At 41.6% G+C, this 16,078-nt stretch overlaps 2 protein-coding genes across 2 annotated transcripts in view; one reads left to right on the plus strand and one right to left on the minus strand.

Annotated features, from left to right (window-relative positions):
* ACAD11 (acyl-CoA dehydrogenase family member 11) overlaps positions 1-4,601 on the minus strand; it is a gene marked incomplete at both ends in the record, with an annotated part of 59,942 nt that extends 55,341 nt beyond the window's left edge. Inside the window, one exon of the mRNA XM_084248422.1 lies at positions 4,453-4,601. Coding sequence (XP_084104548.1) covers positions 4,453-4,601 — 149 coding nt within the window. The remainder of the gene's footprint in view (positions 1-4,452) is intronic.
* Positions 4,602-5,370: 769 nt separating this feature from the next.
* UBA5 (ubiquitin like modifier activating enzyme 5) lies at positions 5,371-14,679 on the plus strand. Its single transcript, XM_084247099.1, has 12 exons — positions 5,371-5,546; positions 7,528-7,573; positions 7,677-7,766; positions 9,765-9,874; positions 10,804-10,890; positions 11,441-11,525; positions 12,272-12,376; positions 12,554-12,681; positions 13,295-13,430; positions 13,678-13,753; positions 13,905-14,011; positions 14,549-14,679. The coding sequence occupies exons 1-12, from the start codon at positions 5,386-5,388 to the stop codon at positions 14,630-14,632; spliced, it is 1,215 nt and encodes a 404-aa protein (XP_084103225.1). The 5' UTR covers positions 5,371-5,385; the 3' UTR covers positions 14,633-14,679.
* Positions 14,680-16,078: the final 1,399 nt, after the last annotated feature.

The raw sequence follows: 16,078 nt of genomic DNA on the forward strand, positions 1-16,078 counted from the left end.
TTCTAACACCAAGACCTGTGAGCTCCTTGAATTCTTCTCTGGGGATATGGTCCTTCACCCTAGCTCAGCCAGCCAGTCATTCCAAGGGACACGCCCTCACCCAATCCAGCCCAAGCACGGCACAAGCCTACTTTTCACACATTTCTGTCTCTGACCACAATCTCCTCTCTTTCCATTCAGGCCTACTTGTGCTCAATTCCAATCTTCCTTCCAACAATCCTAGGAGCTATTGTATTCCCAAGGGTCATCCTGCCTGTTCACCGCCCTTAGCATCCCTCCCCCATCACGCCCTTTCTTGCACTAGCTTAAACTGGATGGCCAGGGCCTCCCCTGGTGGCACAGTGGTTGAGCGCTGGGCTGCGAGGCTGCCCACAGTCTCTGTAGCGCCAGTTCATTCCCTGGCCGCTGGCGAGGGTCCCACAAAAAAATAAAAAAATAAAATAAACTGGACGGCCAAATACGTGACCACCCCCTCAAACACATCTTCAATGCATTTGCCTCTTTCACCTCATGGGAGGCTTCCTCTGTCTGGGTCAAATCCAGTTCTCCTCCTGCTCTTATACAACTGAGTGGAGCTGGAGAAAGAAGCACCCATCGTCAGTTTTGTTTTAGTTCAGGTCTCCTCCAAGCAGATCCTGAGAGAACTATTTGTGTGCCGGTGACTAGTAAGTAAATGCTACGGAGACCAACAAGGAACTGGGAAAACTGGTCAGGGAGGAGGAGGCAGTCAGGTGAGAGTAAGAGCTGAGACAAGGTCGCTTGGAAGGCAGCTTCAGCCTAATCTCACTGTGGGGAGGGGACACTGTAATGAAAGTGACACCTGACAGCTGTCATATCTCAGCGGCAAGGATGATGGGGATTTAGTATTCCGGAACGACCGTCAGCGGCTAAGGGCCATCTCTGGCACTGTAACATTCAGGCCAAAGAAACTCCACTACGCCAAGGACAGGCCAATACAGAGCTTCAAATGGTGAAGATTAGAAGCAAAAGTCACCAAACCAGACAGTGCATGGAAACAAAAGAAATCTGGGCAAAATATCACTATCTAATAAAGTAACTACTCTTGCTTCAAATTCATGGCCGTGAACCTCAAAGTGAACCCTGCCAGGCAATCATAATGTATTTCCTTAGCCCTGGATAACCCCACATTCTTGGCTATTTCACAACTTCTTTCTCTTCGGAACCTCCAACACCTTCTTCTCTGATTACATAGTTTCTGGCTTCACTGAGAAAACAGGAGCAACCAGGTGAGAACTTCCACCAGCGCACACTATCACATCTACCGCATATGAGCCCTCTACCAGGTACCCTGCGGCCCTCCAGAGCATTTGCAAAAGAATATTCACACTCCTGTCTGAGCATGGTCCCTTCTGCAAATCCGATCCCAGCTGCTCTAGCCGCCTCAAGGACTTCCTTCCAGTCCCCTCTCTCTTGTACAACGTTTTCTCTCTCTTTTCACTGTGACACAGAAACTGTTGCATTTTTTAAAAGGCTTGTCTTGACTCCTCTTCCCCCTCTACTTAAAACAGCTATAGTGTCATGTGCCACGTGGCGATACTGTGTTGCATGATGGACGGCCTATGGAACTGTGGTCTGTGTATGTGTGCATGGCCTTGGTGTGTGGTAGGCGATACGATCTAGGATTGTGTCAGCACACACTTGATGTTCACACAATGAAATCACCCTTGGACACGTTTCTCACGAAGCCATGCATGACAATATTCTCCTTTGTGGAAAAACTCAAAACCTGTTTACACTTCCAATTCTAATTTCTCTTCTATTTTCCCTTAAACCCATTTCAATCAAGCTTTCTTTCCTCTTTCCACTGGAATTACTTTTTCAAGGTTGTTAAAATTGCTATGGAATCAAACCATGGTTTCCCCTCCCTCTCTGCTCACTCCTCAGACTCCTTGCCAAGTTCCTCCTTATTCCTCAACTTCTTAATATTGTAGTGCCTGGGATTAAGTCTCCTGATCTCCCTTCTCCATATAGACTCATTTTCTTTTTCTTCTTTAGTTTTATTGAGGTAACATGAGTTTACAATGCTGTGTTAAGTTTCAGGTGTACAATGTCTCCCCTCAGTAACTATATATACATCACCATAGCCACTGCCAAATGTCCAGTCACCATACACCACCCACCCATAGGTCCCCTCTATCATTTCCTCCCGACCCCTGCCCTCTGGTGATTGCTGTTCTGTCATCAGAGTACAGATGCTTTTTCTGGGTACTGTCTGTGATCTCATGGCTGGAAACCTCCTCTCTGTCAAGGATTCCCAGATGTAAGTGTCTAGTCTCTGCCCCAGCTGCAGACTCCCATATCAGGCCCTAAGTTTCTAATTTTCCCCCTCAAATTTGCTTCTCTAGGGCCATTTCTACTTCATTTCATAACTCTACCCTTCCAGTTACCAAGGCAAAAATGAAATAGTCTTTCTCTCTCTCAACTTTTTTTCACACCCTACATCTGGTCTGCCAGGAAATTCTTCAAAACAATCCAGAATAGGGCTTCATGCATATTTTATAGTGCGCCACTAATGTCTCCTAGATCATTACACTCTAGCCTGGTCTCCTCACCTTCCCCCCGTCAAGTAAACAAAAAGAGCATCTCAGCTCAAATCAAGGCCAAAGTCCTTGTAAGGGCCAATGGGGCTCCTGCTGCCCTGGCTAACACCCTCCAGGCCCCTTGTCTCATATGCCCTCCACACGAGGGCATAAGCCCCATTCGGAGCCTGTGCCCTTGCTGTTCCCTCTGCCTGGAGGACCGGCCCCTGATGACCCCCCGCAGGACTCATGGCCCCCTCTCCTTCAAGGCTTTGCTGAATGCCACCTCCTCAGCGAGGCCTGCCCCTATTCTCCTTGCTTTCCTCTAGAATTCACACCACCATCTCCTACATTGCAATATTTAGAAATTGATTTTGTTTACTATATGTCTTTTACAAATAAAATGGAAGCTCCAAAAAGGCAAGTTTGTTTTTTTTTTGTTTGTTTGTTTGTTTATCCTCAGTGGCTGGAGCAATGCCAGGCACATCTTAGGCACCTGGCTGCAAACCACAGATTTTGTTGTATCAAGCTAAACAATACTTTTGTTATTGCTTAATTCTAAATATTTTACATGTTCATATGGTATAATGTTTGTAGAGTCTAAAAATGAATTTTGCATAGGTAAAAAGGAACATTTACAAAATCTATAAAGCATAATAACATAATAGACGCCAGCATTATCACTGCCCAGTTTAAGAGACCATTACCCTGTTGCTGAAGGTGCAGTATGAGCTCACCCCCCAGGGAAGCCACGGTCCTGTTTTTTTTTTAATTTATCCTTTCCTGGAAGTTTATCTCCTTAAACAACATACTGTTTAGTTGTCCACTTTTCTGATTGTATTGTGTATGGCAGCCGAATCATTTTTGCTCTTCTGTTTTGTCAGTACTGAAATTTGAACTCTGATCTATTTAGTTTGGTTTCAACACAAATCTTCTAGGAGAGAAATCTCCGCTCTTTTTTAATTCCACTTCTCCTTCATCCTCCAATAGCCACTGGAACATAATACCCTTTAATTCTGCACCCCAACTGATCCACCTTCTTTATGAACCATTTTTTATTTTCATTGAAACGAACAGTTAAGGAATGCAAGTGCCAACGACAATAGCCACTGGTCCAACGTGCTGTTACGATACTTAAGCCCTTTCACCTATTTCCTTTCATTTAATCACCAGGGTTACTCAGAACAGGCTGATAACACAGATGAAGAAACCGATCGGTTGGCATTTCCAGTCAGTAAGATCTAATAGAGCTCTGCTACACTATATCTAGTATATTTGAGAATAGTTTATCTTTTTTTTTTTTTTATAAATTTTATTGTTATATTCACCATACAATTGCAGCCCCCCATTCTGACCCCAATCCCTCCCCTCCCGCCCCCGCCCCCCTAAAAGTGTCTCTGGTTCATAGTTTTTTGTTGATTTTGATTTTCACTTTCTTATAGTTATGAGAATAGTTTATCTTTTAAGTTTTATTTTCTGTTATATGACAGCAAATAGAGTCACTCGCGTGGGGTCGAGTACTCTCAAGATGCTCATCCCATGCCATTCCCTCATTAAAATAAAAAAAAAAGAAGTGAATCCCGAGACAAATTCCGTGATTTGCCCCGTGGAAGAGCTAAGATTAGAACTCGGATGCTCGCCCGGCGGGTGCCATGAACTGTTTCAGAGACCAGGGCTGGTTAACAGAACCGCGCGGGGCTCTCGGGAGGAAGGTCGAGAGGTTCTCCCGGAGCTGGGCGGCCTCTCGAGCCCCCACGCGCGTCCAGCTTCGGCTGCCCCGGGAGGGCTCGAGGCCGGCGCGACGCTTGCAGCCGAGACTCCTCCACCGCGGGCCTCCTCGGAGCCGCCTGGCTCCCCGGAGTGTCCCCGGAATTCACGGTACCCCGAAGGGCGGGCGGAGCCGCGCCGGTACCTGTACTGGACGGCGGTCAGCCCGGCCTCGGGCTCGGCCCCGAACCCCGGCAAGTGCTGGTCCAGGTAGGCCTCCAGCGCCTCGCGGTCGAACCGGTGCTGAGGCAGCACGTCGGCCGTCTCGGGCTCGCGGGAGGCCGGGGACGCCATGTCCGCCGCAGCCGCCGGAGCCGCCGTCCAGGGGCCTCAGGAGGCGGCGCCCGCGGCCCGGGCCGGGCGGCCCCGCTGGGCGGCCCCGGGGGCGAGACAGCGCCGGGCGGGCCGGGCGGCGCCAGCCAATCACACGCGCCCTGGGCGGTGCCAGCCAATCACACGCGCCCTGGGCGGCGCCAGCCAATCACACGCGCCCTGGGCGCCGTTGCCGAGCAACGCGGGACGGCGCTTCTGGAGCCTGGAAGTCTTTTTGGGAAACACCTGTCCCGCCGAGTGTGTGTTCGGATTTAAAACGCTCTGTCGGCCTCAGAGTTGGAGGAATGGCCGCCAACAATTTAAAGAGAGCAAATCACGTTAATCGCGACGGGCGGATGAGCTCGCCAAGGCTCTCCCATCTTTACGTCGGAAGCGCGGCCAGCGGAAGACCCGGGTCCGGTTCAGAAATGGGCCCGCCGGAACCGCGAGCCCGGGAAGAAAGGGTCCCCCGGGTGGGAAAGGCACCGTCGCCGGCCGCCCGGACGCCCGACCCCAGCCCGCCGCGGCCCGCGCGCTGAGGCCGCGGGGCGGGAGGAAGTTCGCGGGGGCGGGTTCCCGGGGGAGCGGGGACGGCCGCACGCCGGAAGCGGGGCGGGGCGGGGCGGCCGCGGCGGAGACGTGTCTTCCCGGGGCCTGCGCCGGCGGCGGCCCCTGCCCTCCCTCCTCGCGGCGCGGCCGGCCCGGCAGCGTGGGGCGGCGGCGGCGGCGGAGGCCCGGGCTGGGCGCGGCGGCGGGAGTCCCAGCCATGGCCGAGCCCGTGGAGCGGCTGCGGCAGCGGGTGCAGGAGCTGGAGCAGGAACTGGCCCGGGAGAGGAGCCGGCGCGGCGCGGGGGGCGGCGAGGGGCGCGGCGGCCGCGCCCGCATCGCGAGGATGAGCCCGGAGGTGGTGGACTCCAACCCCTACAGGTGCGCCGGGCCGGGCCGGGCCGGGCCGGGCGGGGGCGGGGGCGCGCGCTCGGGGACCCCCGGGCCGGCTCCCGGCCTCCGCCGCCCCTGCGCGTCCTGGCGGCGCCTCCCGCACGGACGAGGCCGAGCCTCGGGCCTGGCCATTGGGTGTTTTCTGTCCCTCAGAATCCCCAAGTGGCCCTGCCATATGGCGCTGCCCCTGCGCCTCCTGTGTCACCTGTCCAGCTCTTCCTCCCACGGACTCTGAGCCTCTCGCTGCCGCAGGACTGACTGTAATAACACCTGTCGGAAGGTGGCATGAAATGTAAAGCCCGCTAAGCTTGGACTCCTCCGAGATTATGAAATTGGGGTGTGGTGGGAGAGCTGGGTTCACTCTGAAGTCATCGACTTAACTACCAGCCCTGTCTGCACCCCTCTTTTCCTAAGGCTTGCACTGGAATATGTGGCCGTGGCTAGCTTAAGAAGGGACTCCCTGCCGAGAAGTGGCACTTTAGGCTATTTCGTTGTGCAAAAGTCCGAGCATAATTACACGAACCTGGAAGTTTACACAAGCCTAGGCCGTATGGTGTAGAGAACTGGGGCCGCCTTTCAGTTTGGAGCCCAGACGTGCATCTAAATTCCTCAGAGGAAGCATGTCTCCAGGGCAGGGTAAGGGGAAGGGTGATTAGATTCAAGTCCCAACTCAATGGTTGAGTAACCTTGGGGAAGGTCTGAGCCTCTCTGCTTTCTCACTGTAATATGGGGATAATAGTACTGTCTGTTATTGTTGCTCTTTCCCTTTAAAGATAGGAAAGCTTGCATTTTAAAAAAAGGTTTTATTGATGACCTATCAGTGAAAGTCTTAGGGTCTGAATATATATGTATTTTTTAAACAGCCTAAACTAAGTTGTGCGTATGTAAGTCTGTAGATGGAGGCATGTCAGAGGATCCCAGTAGACAAATCTTTAAGAAGGTAAAACTGACTTAAACATCAAATGCGTGTGACTATATTTAAACAAGTTTTCAACAACTGAGGTTGAGTTTGTGAAAATACACAGGAAATTAAGCCTAAGTGGAAAAATAAGTGTTCATTTCAAGGATGAGAATTTTACAGGAAAGGGCAAGTTTTGATATACCGCATTGCCCAGTTGTGAACAGTAATAACAGCTGGCCAAAAGCACCACTTCACAATACTAAGAGGCTGGTATGATGGGAAATATTTGTGTGTTGTAGGGACCAAAGGTAGGAGTGGAGTCTTCAGGGAATGCCTAAAACTTAAAATCAAGAAATAACAATGTTAATGTGTTATTTAGAGATACTTGGTAACAGCTGAAGGTGAGAAAGGAGAGAAAAATGGGAGGCGGGCCAAAAGACTCCTGAATTTCCTAACAAGCCTGGTAGAGCTATTTGACTCTAAAAGTATAAATGAGTGGGAATCGTCTAGATTTTTAAACTACATAAATATTTAAAAATCAAAACATTGAAGAAGATGCCAGAACAGGCTAGCAATAACTAGGTAAAGTACTTCTTAACTTCCTTTGCGTATGATTAGTGCTTGCTAAAAGTAAACGTCCCCCCTTATGGGCAGAGACCACAAGTAAATAGAATTCTATTATTGTGATGTTAAACATTAAATCTGAGTGTTAAACATTACATATATATATAAATACTCAGCAAAGGAAATGTTCAGATTTCACTTAAATGACCCATTCTCATTTAAACACTTAACATTTTAAGTCAATAGGTCTCAATCTTGGTTGCACATTGGAACATCTGAGGAGCTTTAAAAAAAAATCCTGTTTGCAGGCTACACAGGGTATTCTGGCTTCAGTGTTTTTACAGCTGTCTAGGGGTTTTATCTGATAATATCAGAGCCAGCCGAAAGATTTCTCCTCTTTTAAAGGATTAGTAATGACTGAGTTTTGGCATTTATTTTCTGTGATGATGTAGACTTATCTATTAGAAAATTGTAAACCTTAAAACGTTATTTCTTTGTTTTAAGCCGCCTGATGGCCTTGAAACGAATGGGAATTGTAAGCGACTATGAGGTATGATAAACCTTTCCGTGTTTTTGAAGATGACTTCAGCAAATGAAAATCATTTCTGATGAAGATTTATTAACCAAGACATACCTAATTTTGCATTTCATAGAAAATCCGCACCTTTGCCGTGGCAGTGGTAGGTGTGGGTGGAGTTGGCAGCGTGACTGCTGAAATGCTGACAAGATGTGGCATCGGGAAGGTAAAGCATTTCTCTTTGCCTGTCGTATAGGGACCTGCTCACTCTGGAGGGATCAGGTACAAAAGAGAATGTTTTTCTCATTACTAATGGTTTAGCAATTTGCAGTACCTTTCTTCAGATTGTTCTTCCTACCCAAGGGGCTTAAGACATAACCACATTGAAATGGAAGCTGATATCACTGTATATTAAACAAGGACTACCTAATTGTGTTCAGGGTAATATATAATATATATGCTATAATAATATAATTAATAATTATATATAATTATTTATAATATATAATATATATTTTCTTCAGGGTAATATATAAGCAGTTTGGACTTGTCTTTCAGATATAGAAACTTAAGAATGTTAGTAAATTCATAAAAGTGTGTGAGTGAAACAATGAAGCCTCAAAAAAATTTTTATTTTTATTGAGGTAACCGAAACCTCTAACAAATATGTTTTATAAGACAGAATAGAAAGTATGTATCTAGCATATTTTTAAAATTGACCTGGAGACTACTTCCGATTTTTTTAACTCACACACTTTTTTTACTTATGTCTAAAATTGATTTAGATTGTGATTAGGAAAGAGAACTCAGAAATCAATCTACCAATCTTAGATTTATAAAACCAGCATCAATGATGTATGTTATATAGTGGTTCAGTTCATAAGCTTTCCACAATTCTGTTCGCTTTATCATTTTGATAAAGCAAGCATCTTCCCACAAAGTTCATCTGTGCTTTTTAATGTTAGTCTACTCATGCTTCAAATTTTTTATAAAAAAGGTTTCTCTTTGCATAAAGTTGTCTTTGCCTCAAAGTTGGTACTAATTTATCCAAACAGGCCAGCCCCAAAATAATAATGGTGTTTATTAACATTTTAAAGGCTTTTAGGAGGTTTACAGAAGTCAGTCAACAGTAGTGTGTAGCTGACATTATTACCCTGACATACCTGGGATCAAATTTAGGGTTTCCTGAATCCTGTCCTCAAATTTAGGATTTATTGCAATTTACTCATAAATCAGCCATGAGGCCTAAACTCAAATTTAATACTTAGCCTGACCTAATAAACACTGTTGAATAAACTTAAATAAACATATTTTGGAAACTCTGAAGTAAGTTTGGAAAATTATCATAGATGGCATAAGTGCTTTTTTAGCAAGATATTAAAGGGTTACCCAGTTTGATTGTTAGCGGCTGAGTTTATTTTTTTGCAGCTTCTGCATGGAGTAGAAAAATCCTGTTCTTATTTTTATTGTTAAAATATAGGGTGCTGAGAATTGTATTACAAAATCATAGAATTTTAGATCAAGGAAGATGCCTTGAAATCCTTGGGTCCAACCTGTTCTGATAAGAAATGGGATCTTTTGAACACTTTAAAATTTGTGTTTGTGTGAGTGACAAATGCTATCATATCTAAATATATAACAGGAAACAAAAGCTGACCAGCTGGCTACTAATTCCATTTGGAATGATCTTTTTGCCAAGGCATGGGTATATAGTGTCCTAGTCATAAAAGGAGTCATATTAAACCATAATTTTAAGTTACAGCATTTGTTTTATCTTATTTAAAACATTTATCTAATAGGTTCCTGGCTTTTAGCAAAAAATTGGAATGAAGTCAGATGTTTACACAATTTTTTAAAATTGCAATGAACATTAATTTCTCTGAATCATTTACAGATAAAACAGTACATTGCTGGGTTGGGGTGCAGATACTAGATTGAGAAGGCCTGGATTTGAATTCCATTTCCACTGCATGTTAGCTGAGTGACTTTGGGTCAAGTCCTCAAGTTGTCTCATTTCTGAAATGAGGATAACAGTACCTATGTCTATACCTCATAGAGCATTAAAAGAGCTAATACATGGCACCCAGTGTTTTAGAGTTAGCTAATATGATTACTATCGAATTGCTAAACCCATCCAATGTGAAGTCCACTAGTTTGTCTTTGTTGTTTTTAGTTTGGGCTTCAGTATGTTTTTCAACAGAAGACCCCTGTTTTTTAATTTCAGTTGCTACTCTTTGACTATGACAAGGTGGAACTGGCCAATATGAATAGACTTTTCTTCCAACCCCATCAGGCAGGACTGAGTAAAGTTCAAGCAGCAGAACATACTTTGAGGTAAATGGAATAACAAAGACCATAATGAGTGAAATCTTACTTTGTGTATTTGTATGACTTACCCTAATGTATGAATGGATCTAGATGTTTCTCTCTAAATGCAGGTTTCACTTATACACAGAATTCTCTTAGCTTTTAGATCTGGGTTGGCCACCGTCTTCTGTGTAGGGATAGCTAATAAGTATTTTATGCTTTGAGGTGATCTCTGTCGATACTGCTAAGCTTGGTAGCTGAGAAGTGATGACAGCTGTAGGCTGAGAAGTGATGACAGCTGAATGTGCCTGGCTTCCCCAATAAAGCTTTATTTATGGACTGTGAAATTTAAGCTTCATATAATATTCACATGTTGTAAACTATTGTTATTCTTTCACTTTTTTTTTTTTTTCCTGTAACCATTAAAATGTAAAAGCCATTCTTAGTTCAGACCTTACACTACAGGTAGCAAGCAGGTCAGATTTGGCCTGACAGTCATAGTTTGCCAACCCTCACTTTCAGAGGTTCTTTGTGGCCCCAAAGGTACTTTTGCTGACTTGAATATGAATGAAGAAGTCTTTTTGTCAAACTGAGCTGTAGCTAGCAGAGGCGACAAAGGCTTAATTCCCAGCACATAGATGGTGGGAACATTTTAGCAGTCCTTCCACACATTTTGAACCTAGTCCCTGAAGTGACAAAAGAGGTGACAAAAGACGATTTTGAATTTGCTCTTCTTTTCCTCATATTGGGAAATAATTGACATACATGACTGCTTAAGACATAGGGCATGCTGATTTGATTTACTTATACTGGGAAATTATTGGATTTTCTCTGAATAACTTGAATTCTATTTCTTTAACCTCTGTTAAATGATCTTTAATTCTTTTAGTCTTTTTCCTGCTTTCTCTTACTATTCTACTAGTAATTTTTAAAATCATTTCCTTTTTGCCTCTTAGGAACATTAATCCTGATGTTGTTTTTGAAGTGCACAACTACAATATAACCACAGTAGAAAACTTTCAACATTTCATGAATAGAATAAGGTAAAATCTTAATTATTTTACACAATGTCCAGCTCAATTAATAAGTATTACTAGGAATATCTACTCATGATTAATTCAGTGAATTGGTAGACTGACATATGTTTTTAAAATAGTTCATTTTTAGCATAATTTTATGTGTTAGGAACTTAGTTAAGTGTATTGTAAAAAAAAAAAAAATACTAACAGCAAAATAAAAACCAGAAACAAAACCTTGTTATAATGATATAATAAGTTATCCTCAGTTATGACTTAATGTGTTCTAGATTATTTTTCTATCTGAAAGTGGTTTTCTGTAAAAACTTTTCTAACAACAGTGAAGTATTTTATTAAATTTTTATTACATTTACATTTGTAGTGAACATGAATGAATGTTAAATCTGAAATTTGTTAGAAAAATGGTAATTTCTGTAATAGTTACTGAATCTTTACTATTAAACACTGTGTCTTAATTATACTTAAACATTTACTGAAAGATTAAATGTGACTGAAAAATAATTAGGATATATTTTGTGTCCTGATTTTTTTTTAAAAAAAATTTTTCTTTGCCTAGTAATGGTGGATTGGAAGAGGGAAAACCTGTTGACCTAGTTCTTAGCTGCGTGGACAATTTTGAAGCTCGAATGACAATAAATACAGTGAGTATTCCTATAGTGCGAGGTGTTGTACTTAGGGACTTACACACACGGTCCCATACAGCCTGATGGTATATATTCCCCATCCAAAAAATAGTTCTGTGTCTAAACCCTTTCACAGTGTGCTGTGTTTACTTTTAATGTACCTTTAGCCTTCTTTTGAAACTTACCCATAGCGCGGGGGCCTGTTGGCCTTGCTGGCGGTGGTATGCACTCCTGTCCTACTCTTGCTCATGCCAACAGGGAGAACTAGAAAATGGAAACTTCTGATGTATGATTTTTTTAAATAAATGCATATCTTATAATACTGGTTATTCTTAGCATTGGCCTTAATTTTTTTACTTTAAGTAAATCTATAAATATTGTAAATTGCCTACAGACATGCTTTTTCAAAAACATAACTGAATTTTTTCCTTTAATTATTGGTTTTAACTTTTCAGATAACAGTTTACATTTCTTTGTTGCTGAAATTATTTTAGAAAAATTAATTTTTACATTAATAAGATAGCCAGTGAGCTATGGCTCAGTTTAGTTAAATAGCTACTTACTGATTGCTTACTTGGATGCTGTCAGGTTACTTTTTTAAGAGAGAATGGCAACTGCCAAGGGATTCCTTACTTACAACTTTCCTCTTTTAGTCTGAAAATTAATTTTCTAAATCCTTGATAATTCATTTAGTTAAACACAAAAGAATGTTTGGTAAATTATTTCTTGGTCTTATTCTTCTGTTTTCATCTACTTCTGCTAAGGCTTGTAATGAACTTGGACAGACATGGATGGAATCAGGTGTCAGTGAAAATGCAGTTTCAGGGCATATACAGCTCATCATTCCTGGAGAATCTGCATGTTTTGCGGTAGGCAGCCTGCATTTTGGGCTCTTTTTTACTGTTAAGTATTAGAGTTCCTAGGGGCATCAAAGAAGCTGTATTACAATTCAAAGAAAAAACAAACCTGGACTGTGAAGAAATGCTATTTGAAACATCTACTTTTCTCCCTTTCCTTTGAAATGCCTTTTTTTCTTTCTCATGCAGTGTGCTCCTCCACTTGTGGTTGCTGCAAATATTGACGAAAAGACTCTGAAACGAGAAGGGGTTTGTGCGGCCAGTCTCCCCACCACTATGGGGGTGGTTGCTGGGATCCTCGTCCAAAACGTGTTAAAGTGAGTGAGGACTACTGCTGCTGACTAGTCTTGTTTACTTTTGATAAAGATAAATATGTTTTAGGAAGCAGCACAAATATTGGAGTTACTAGTTATGTCTAGTTTTTTTAATTTCTTTTGACTTAGAGAGCAGAAGGGGGCTTTGTGGCATGCTGCAAAAAACTCTGTTTTGATCTCATAGTGATTAATGGGTGAAAACTTATAAGATTTTATTGAGCTGTACATTTAAGATAATAAATTTTATAGTAAGATAGTTAGATTTAGTACCATCTCAGAGATTTGTAAGATTCATTTCTCCACGGGGTTGTACTTAGTAGATTTTAGCCTCTCTGAAGTTTGATTCCTAAAGTCGTTGACACAGTTGTCAACATTTTCTCCTTATTAGAAGTTCAAAAATAAATAATGCATTCTCTGAAATGGAATAATCTTATCTTTTCTGCATTTAGGCAGCTCATACTAGTTGAGCCAGACCCTGTAAACAAGATAAAAAGTTTCTGATTTCTAGGTTGCTTGTTACAAAAGTTGCTGTCTACCGCCAAACAATTTTTAAACAAGTTAATTATTTCTAATACTTTTATGGTTTTAATTAAGTCCACTTTTTTAATTTTTCTAGGTTTCTGTTAAATTTTGGTACTGTTAGTTTTTACCTTGGATACAATGCAATGCAGGATTTTTTCCCTACTATGTCCATGAAGCCAAATCCACAGTGTGATGACAGAAATTGCAGGAAGCAGCAGGAAGAATACAAGGTATAAGTCAACCTGTCAGAATGTAGGAAAAATCACATTGCATAGGACAGTAACTTAAAAAAAATACTTATTTTACTATACAAGATAAATGGATTTTAGATTTTTAGTTTCAATTTATGTATTGTGCTTCACAAATTCTGTTCACTGTCCTTTCTGGTTTTTAGTAAGATAAACTGTTTGAATTCTTGATTATTGCTTGAGAGAATTAAAAATGAAAAAACACTTTGATACCGTTTGATTTCTACAGAAAAAGGTGGCAGCACTGCCCAAACAGGAGGTTGTTCAAGAGGAGGAAGAAATAGTGCATGAAGACAATGAGTGGGGTAGGGACCCTTTCATAGATTATGGAATGGCAGCATGAAACAAAATCTCTTATGGGTGGGGATGCAGTTATACTTAAGATTATATAAATATTGAATATTGCTTATTAAGTTCCTTAAAAAAACCGTTAAAAGGTCAAATTTAACTCTATAGGTATAGAGTTGGTATCTGAGGTTTCTGAAGAGGAACTGAAAAATTCTTCAGGTCCAGTTCCTGACTTACCAGAAGGAATTACAGTGGCATATACAATTCCCAAAAAGGTACATCTAAAATCTGATTTGCCCTAATATCATAGGAGAGAAAATATCTGTCTTCCTTCATCTTCACCCTCTTAAATAAAAAGTACCGTTGCTGTGATTCCCATTTTAGACATTTGGCACTCAGCATTCAGATGTATGAGTTAAGCAGTGTGAATACAGACATGCACAGCACATTTTAAACTATTTGAAAATATAAATATAAAATAGTTTTGTTTACTGATTAATGGCTCAAGTGAAATAGATTTTGATTAAATGAGTGTATCATTTTTTTTTTTATATTGGTAGTTTAGCCATAATGCTACTTAAAATACCACTTTGGTAGAGATCTCAAGAATATTAAAATCACTGCTTTGTAAATCAAGAGACTGGGGTGGGGGAGTAAAGTGAAAGACTGTCTCTTCTAAAAATTAGAAGGCATATTTATTAGAGAAAATTTATTCTGTGAATTTATTGAACATGGTTAGAACCGATTATATATATTCCTAAGTATCAAGAATTTTAAGTGCTTTTTTGTTTGTTTCCTTCATTTGTTGATAGCAAGAAGATTCTGTACATGAGGTATCAGTGGAAGATTCTGGTGAAAGCTTAGAAGATCTCATGGCCAAGATGAAGAACATGTAGAAACTGAACTGGTCTATATTTTATTTCCTGTTTTTAAACCTATTCCCTTGGCAAATTTCTCCCTTGCAATTAAAAAAAATCGTTTTGAAATGAACAAAAATAAGGTAACATCAATTGAGTTTTAATCTTCACTGTTACACTTTTTGATAATACAAATTTGCCAGTTGCCCTCAACCTTGGACTGAATCAACAGCTCTCCTGAAACTCATGTTTCATTCTAGTAAGGAAACGTCAAAGGATGACTACAGGCAGTTAGAAACCTTATTGAAAACTTAGCCTTTGAAATGTTTTGGCCTTTTTGGAGGGGTGGGGAGGAAGGACTAATTTGCTGCAATAATCCTTTTCTTTCTAGTAGTCCTCAGGGTCTCTTGCTGAGGCCATGGATAATAAAGTAGTATGTGTCCTCAAAACAAAAGGACAAGAGGTACAACCTGGTGGTTAGAGCTGGCAGACTCTACGCGCTGTTTGGAACTGCCCTCTACAGGAAAATAGCCCACCACTATTAACCAAGCCAGTAGTGAATTTTAAATAGTTATCCTGTAAAATAAAAATATCTTCTCAAATGTTTCCTGATGACATCAAACTGAAATATAGACACCGGAAAAGTATGTAAACATGTGAACCGTATGTTCAAAACAAGACAGAGATAAATAAAAGAGCACTTTTTCCATGGATAGACAGGTGAAGGTATTTTAGGAAGTACAAATTATATATTTGCAGAGACCAAAGAAAAATCGGTGCATCTGTAGAACCTGTATCTGGAGTCAGACGACTTTCTTAAAGAGCAAAGTATAAATATAAGCTATTATCTATGATAATAGATGGGTAGATCATACCCATCATGAGCTCCTTCCGAAGACTTAACTTCAATGTGGTTCCTCAGGGAACCAGATATTGGCAAGGATTTGTCCTGGATGGTGGGCAAAAGGCCTAAATTGCCTCTGCTGTGACTGACATGTATTTATTCATCCCAAAATACCATTTTCTCTGAGCATGTTCACTAAATCAAAGCTGACAAACTGGTTTTCTCTGGAGCTGCATACCAATAATAGAAAGCCTTAGTGGAGATCAATTCCCAATGGTTTGGAAACCAATAAAGAACACTATTCATGGGCTGTTACTATGATAATCTGATACTTTGGTGATTTTTTTCTTTTTGTTTTGAAGGTACGGATGTCTAAGTTGTATGTCTGGGGAGGAAGTGTTAGTAAAGCTCTAAAAACTAGTTTCAGAGAGCCCCAAATGTGCAGTCTGTTAGCGTTTAAGTCAGTATGTTAGCCTAAGTATGTTAACGTAAGCCGCCAGTATAGCGTCCTAGATCATTGCTCTCAAACGTGCATATGACTCACCTAGGGATTTAGCAAAACTGCAGATTCTGATTATGAAGGTCTGGGGAGAGCCTCAGAATCTGCATTTTTAATAAGCTCTCAGCTGGAGTCCATGTTC

Source organism: Talpa europaea (genome assembly GCF_964194135.1).
Source record: "Talpa europaea genome assembly, chromosome: 11".
In the NCBI taxonomy this organism is placed as follows: domain Eukaryota; kingdom Metazoa; phylum Chordata; class Mammalia; order Eulipotyphla; family Talpidae; genus Talpa; species Talpa europaea.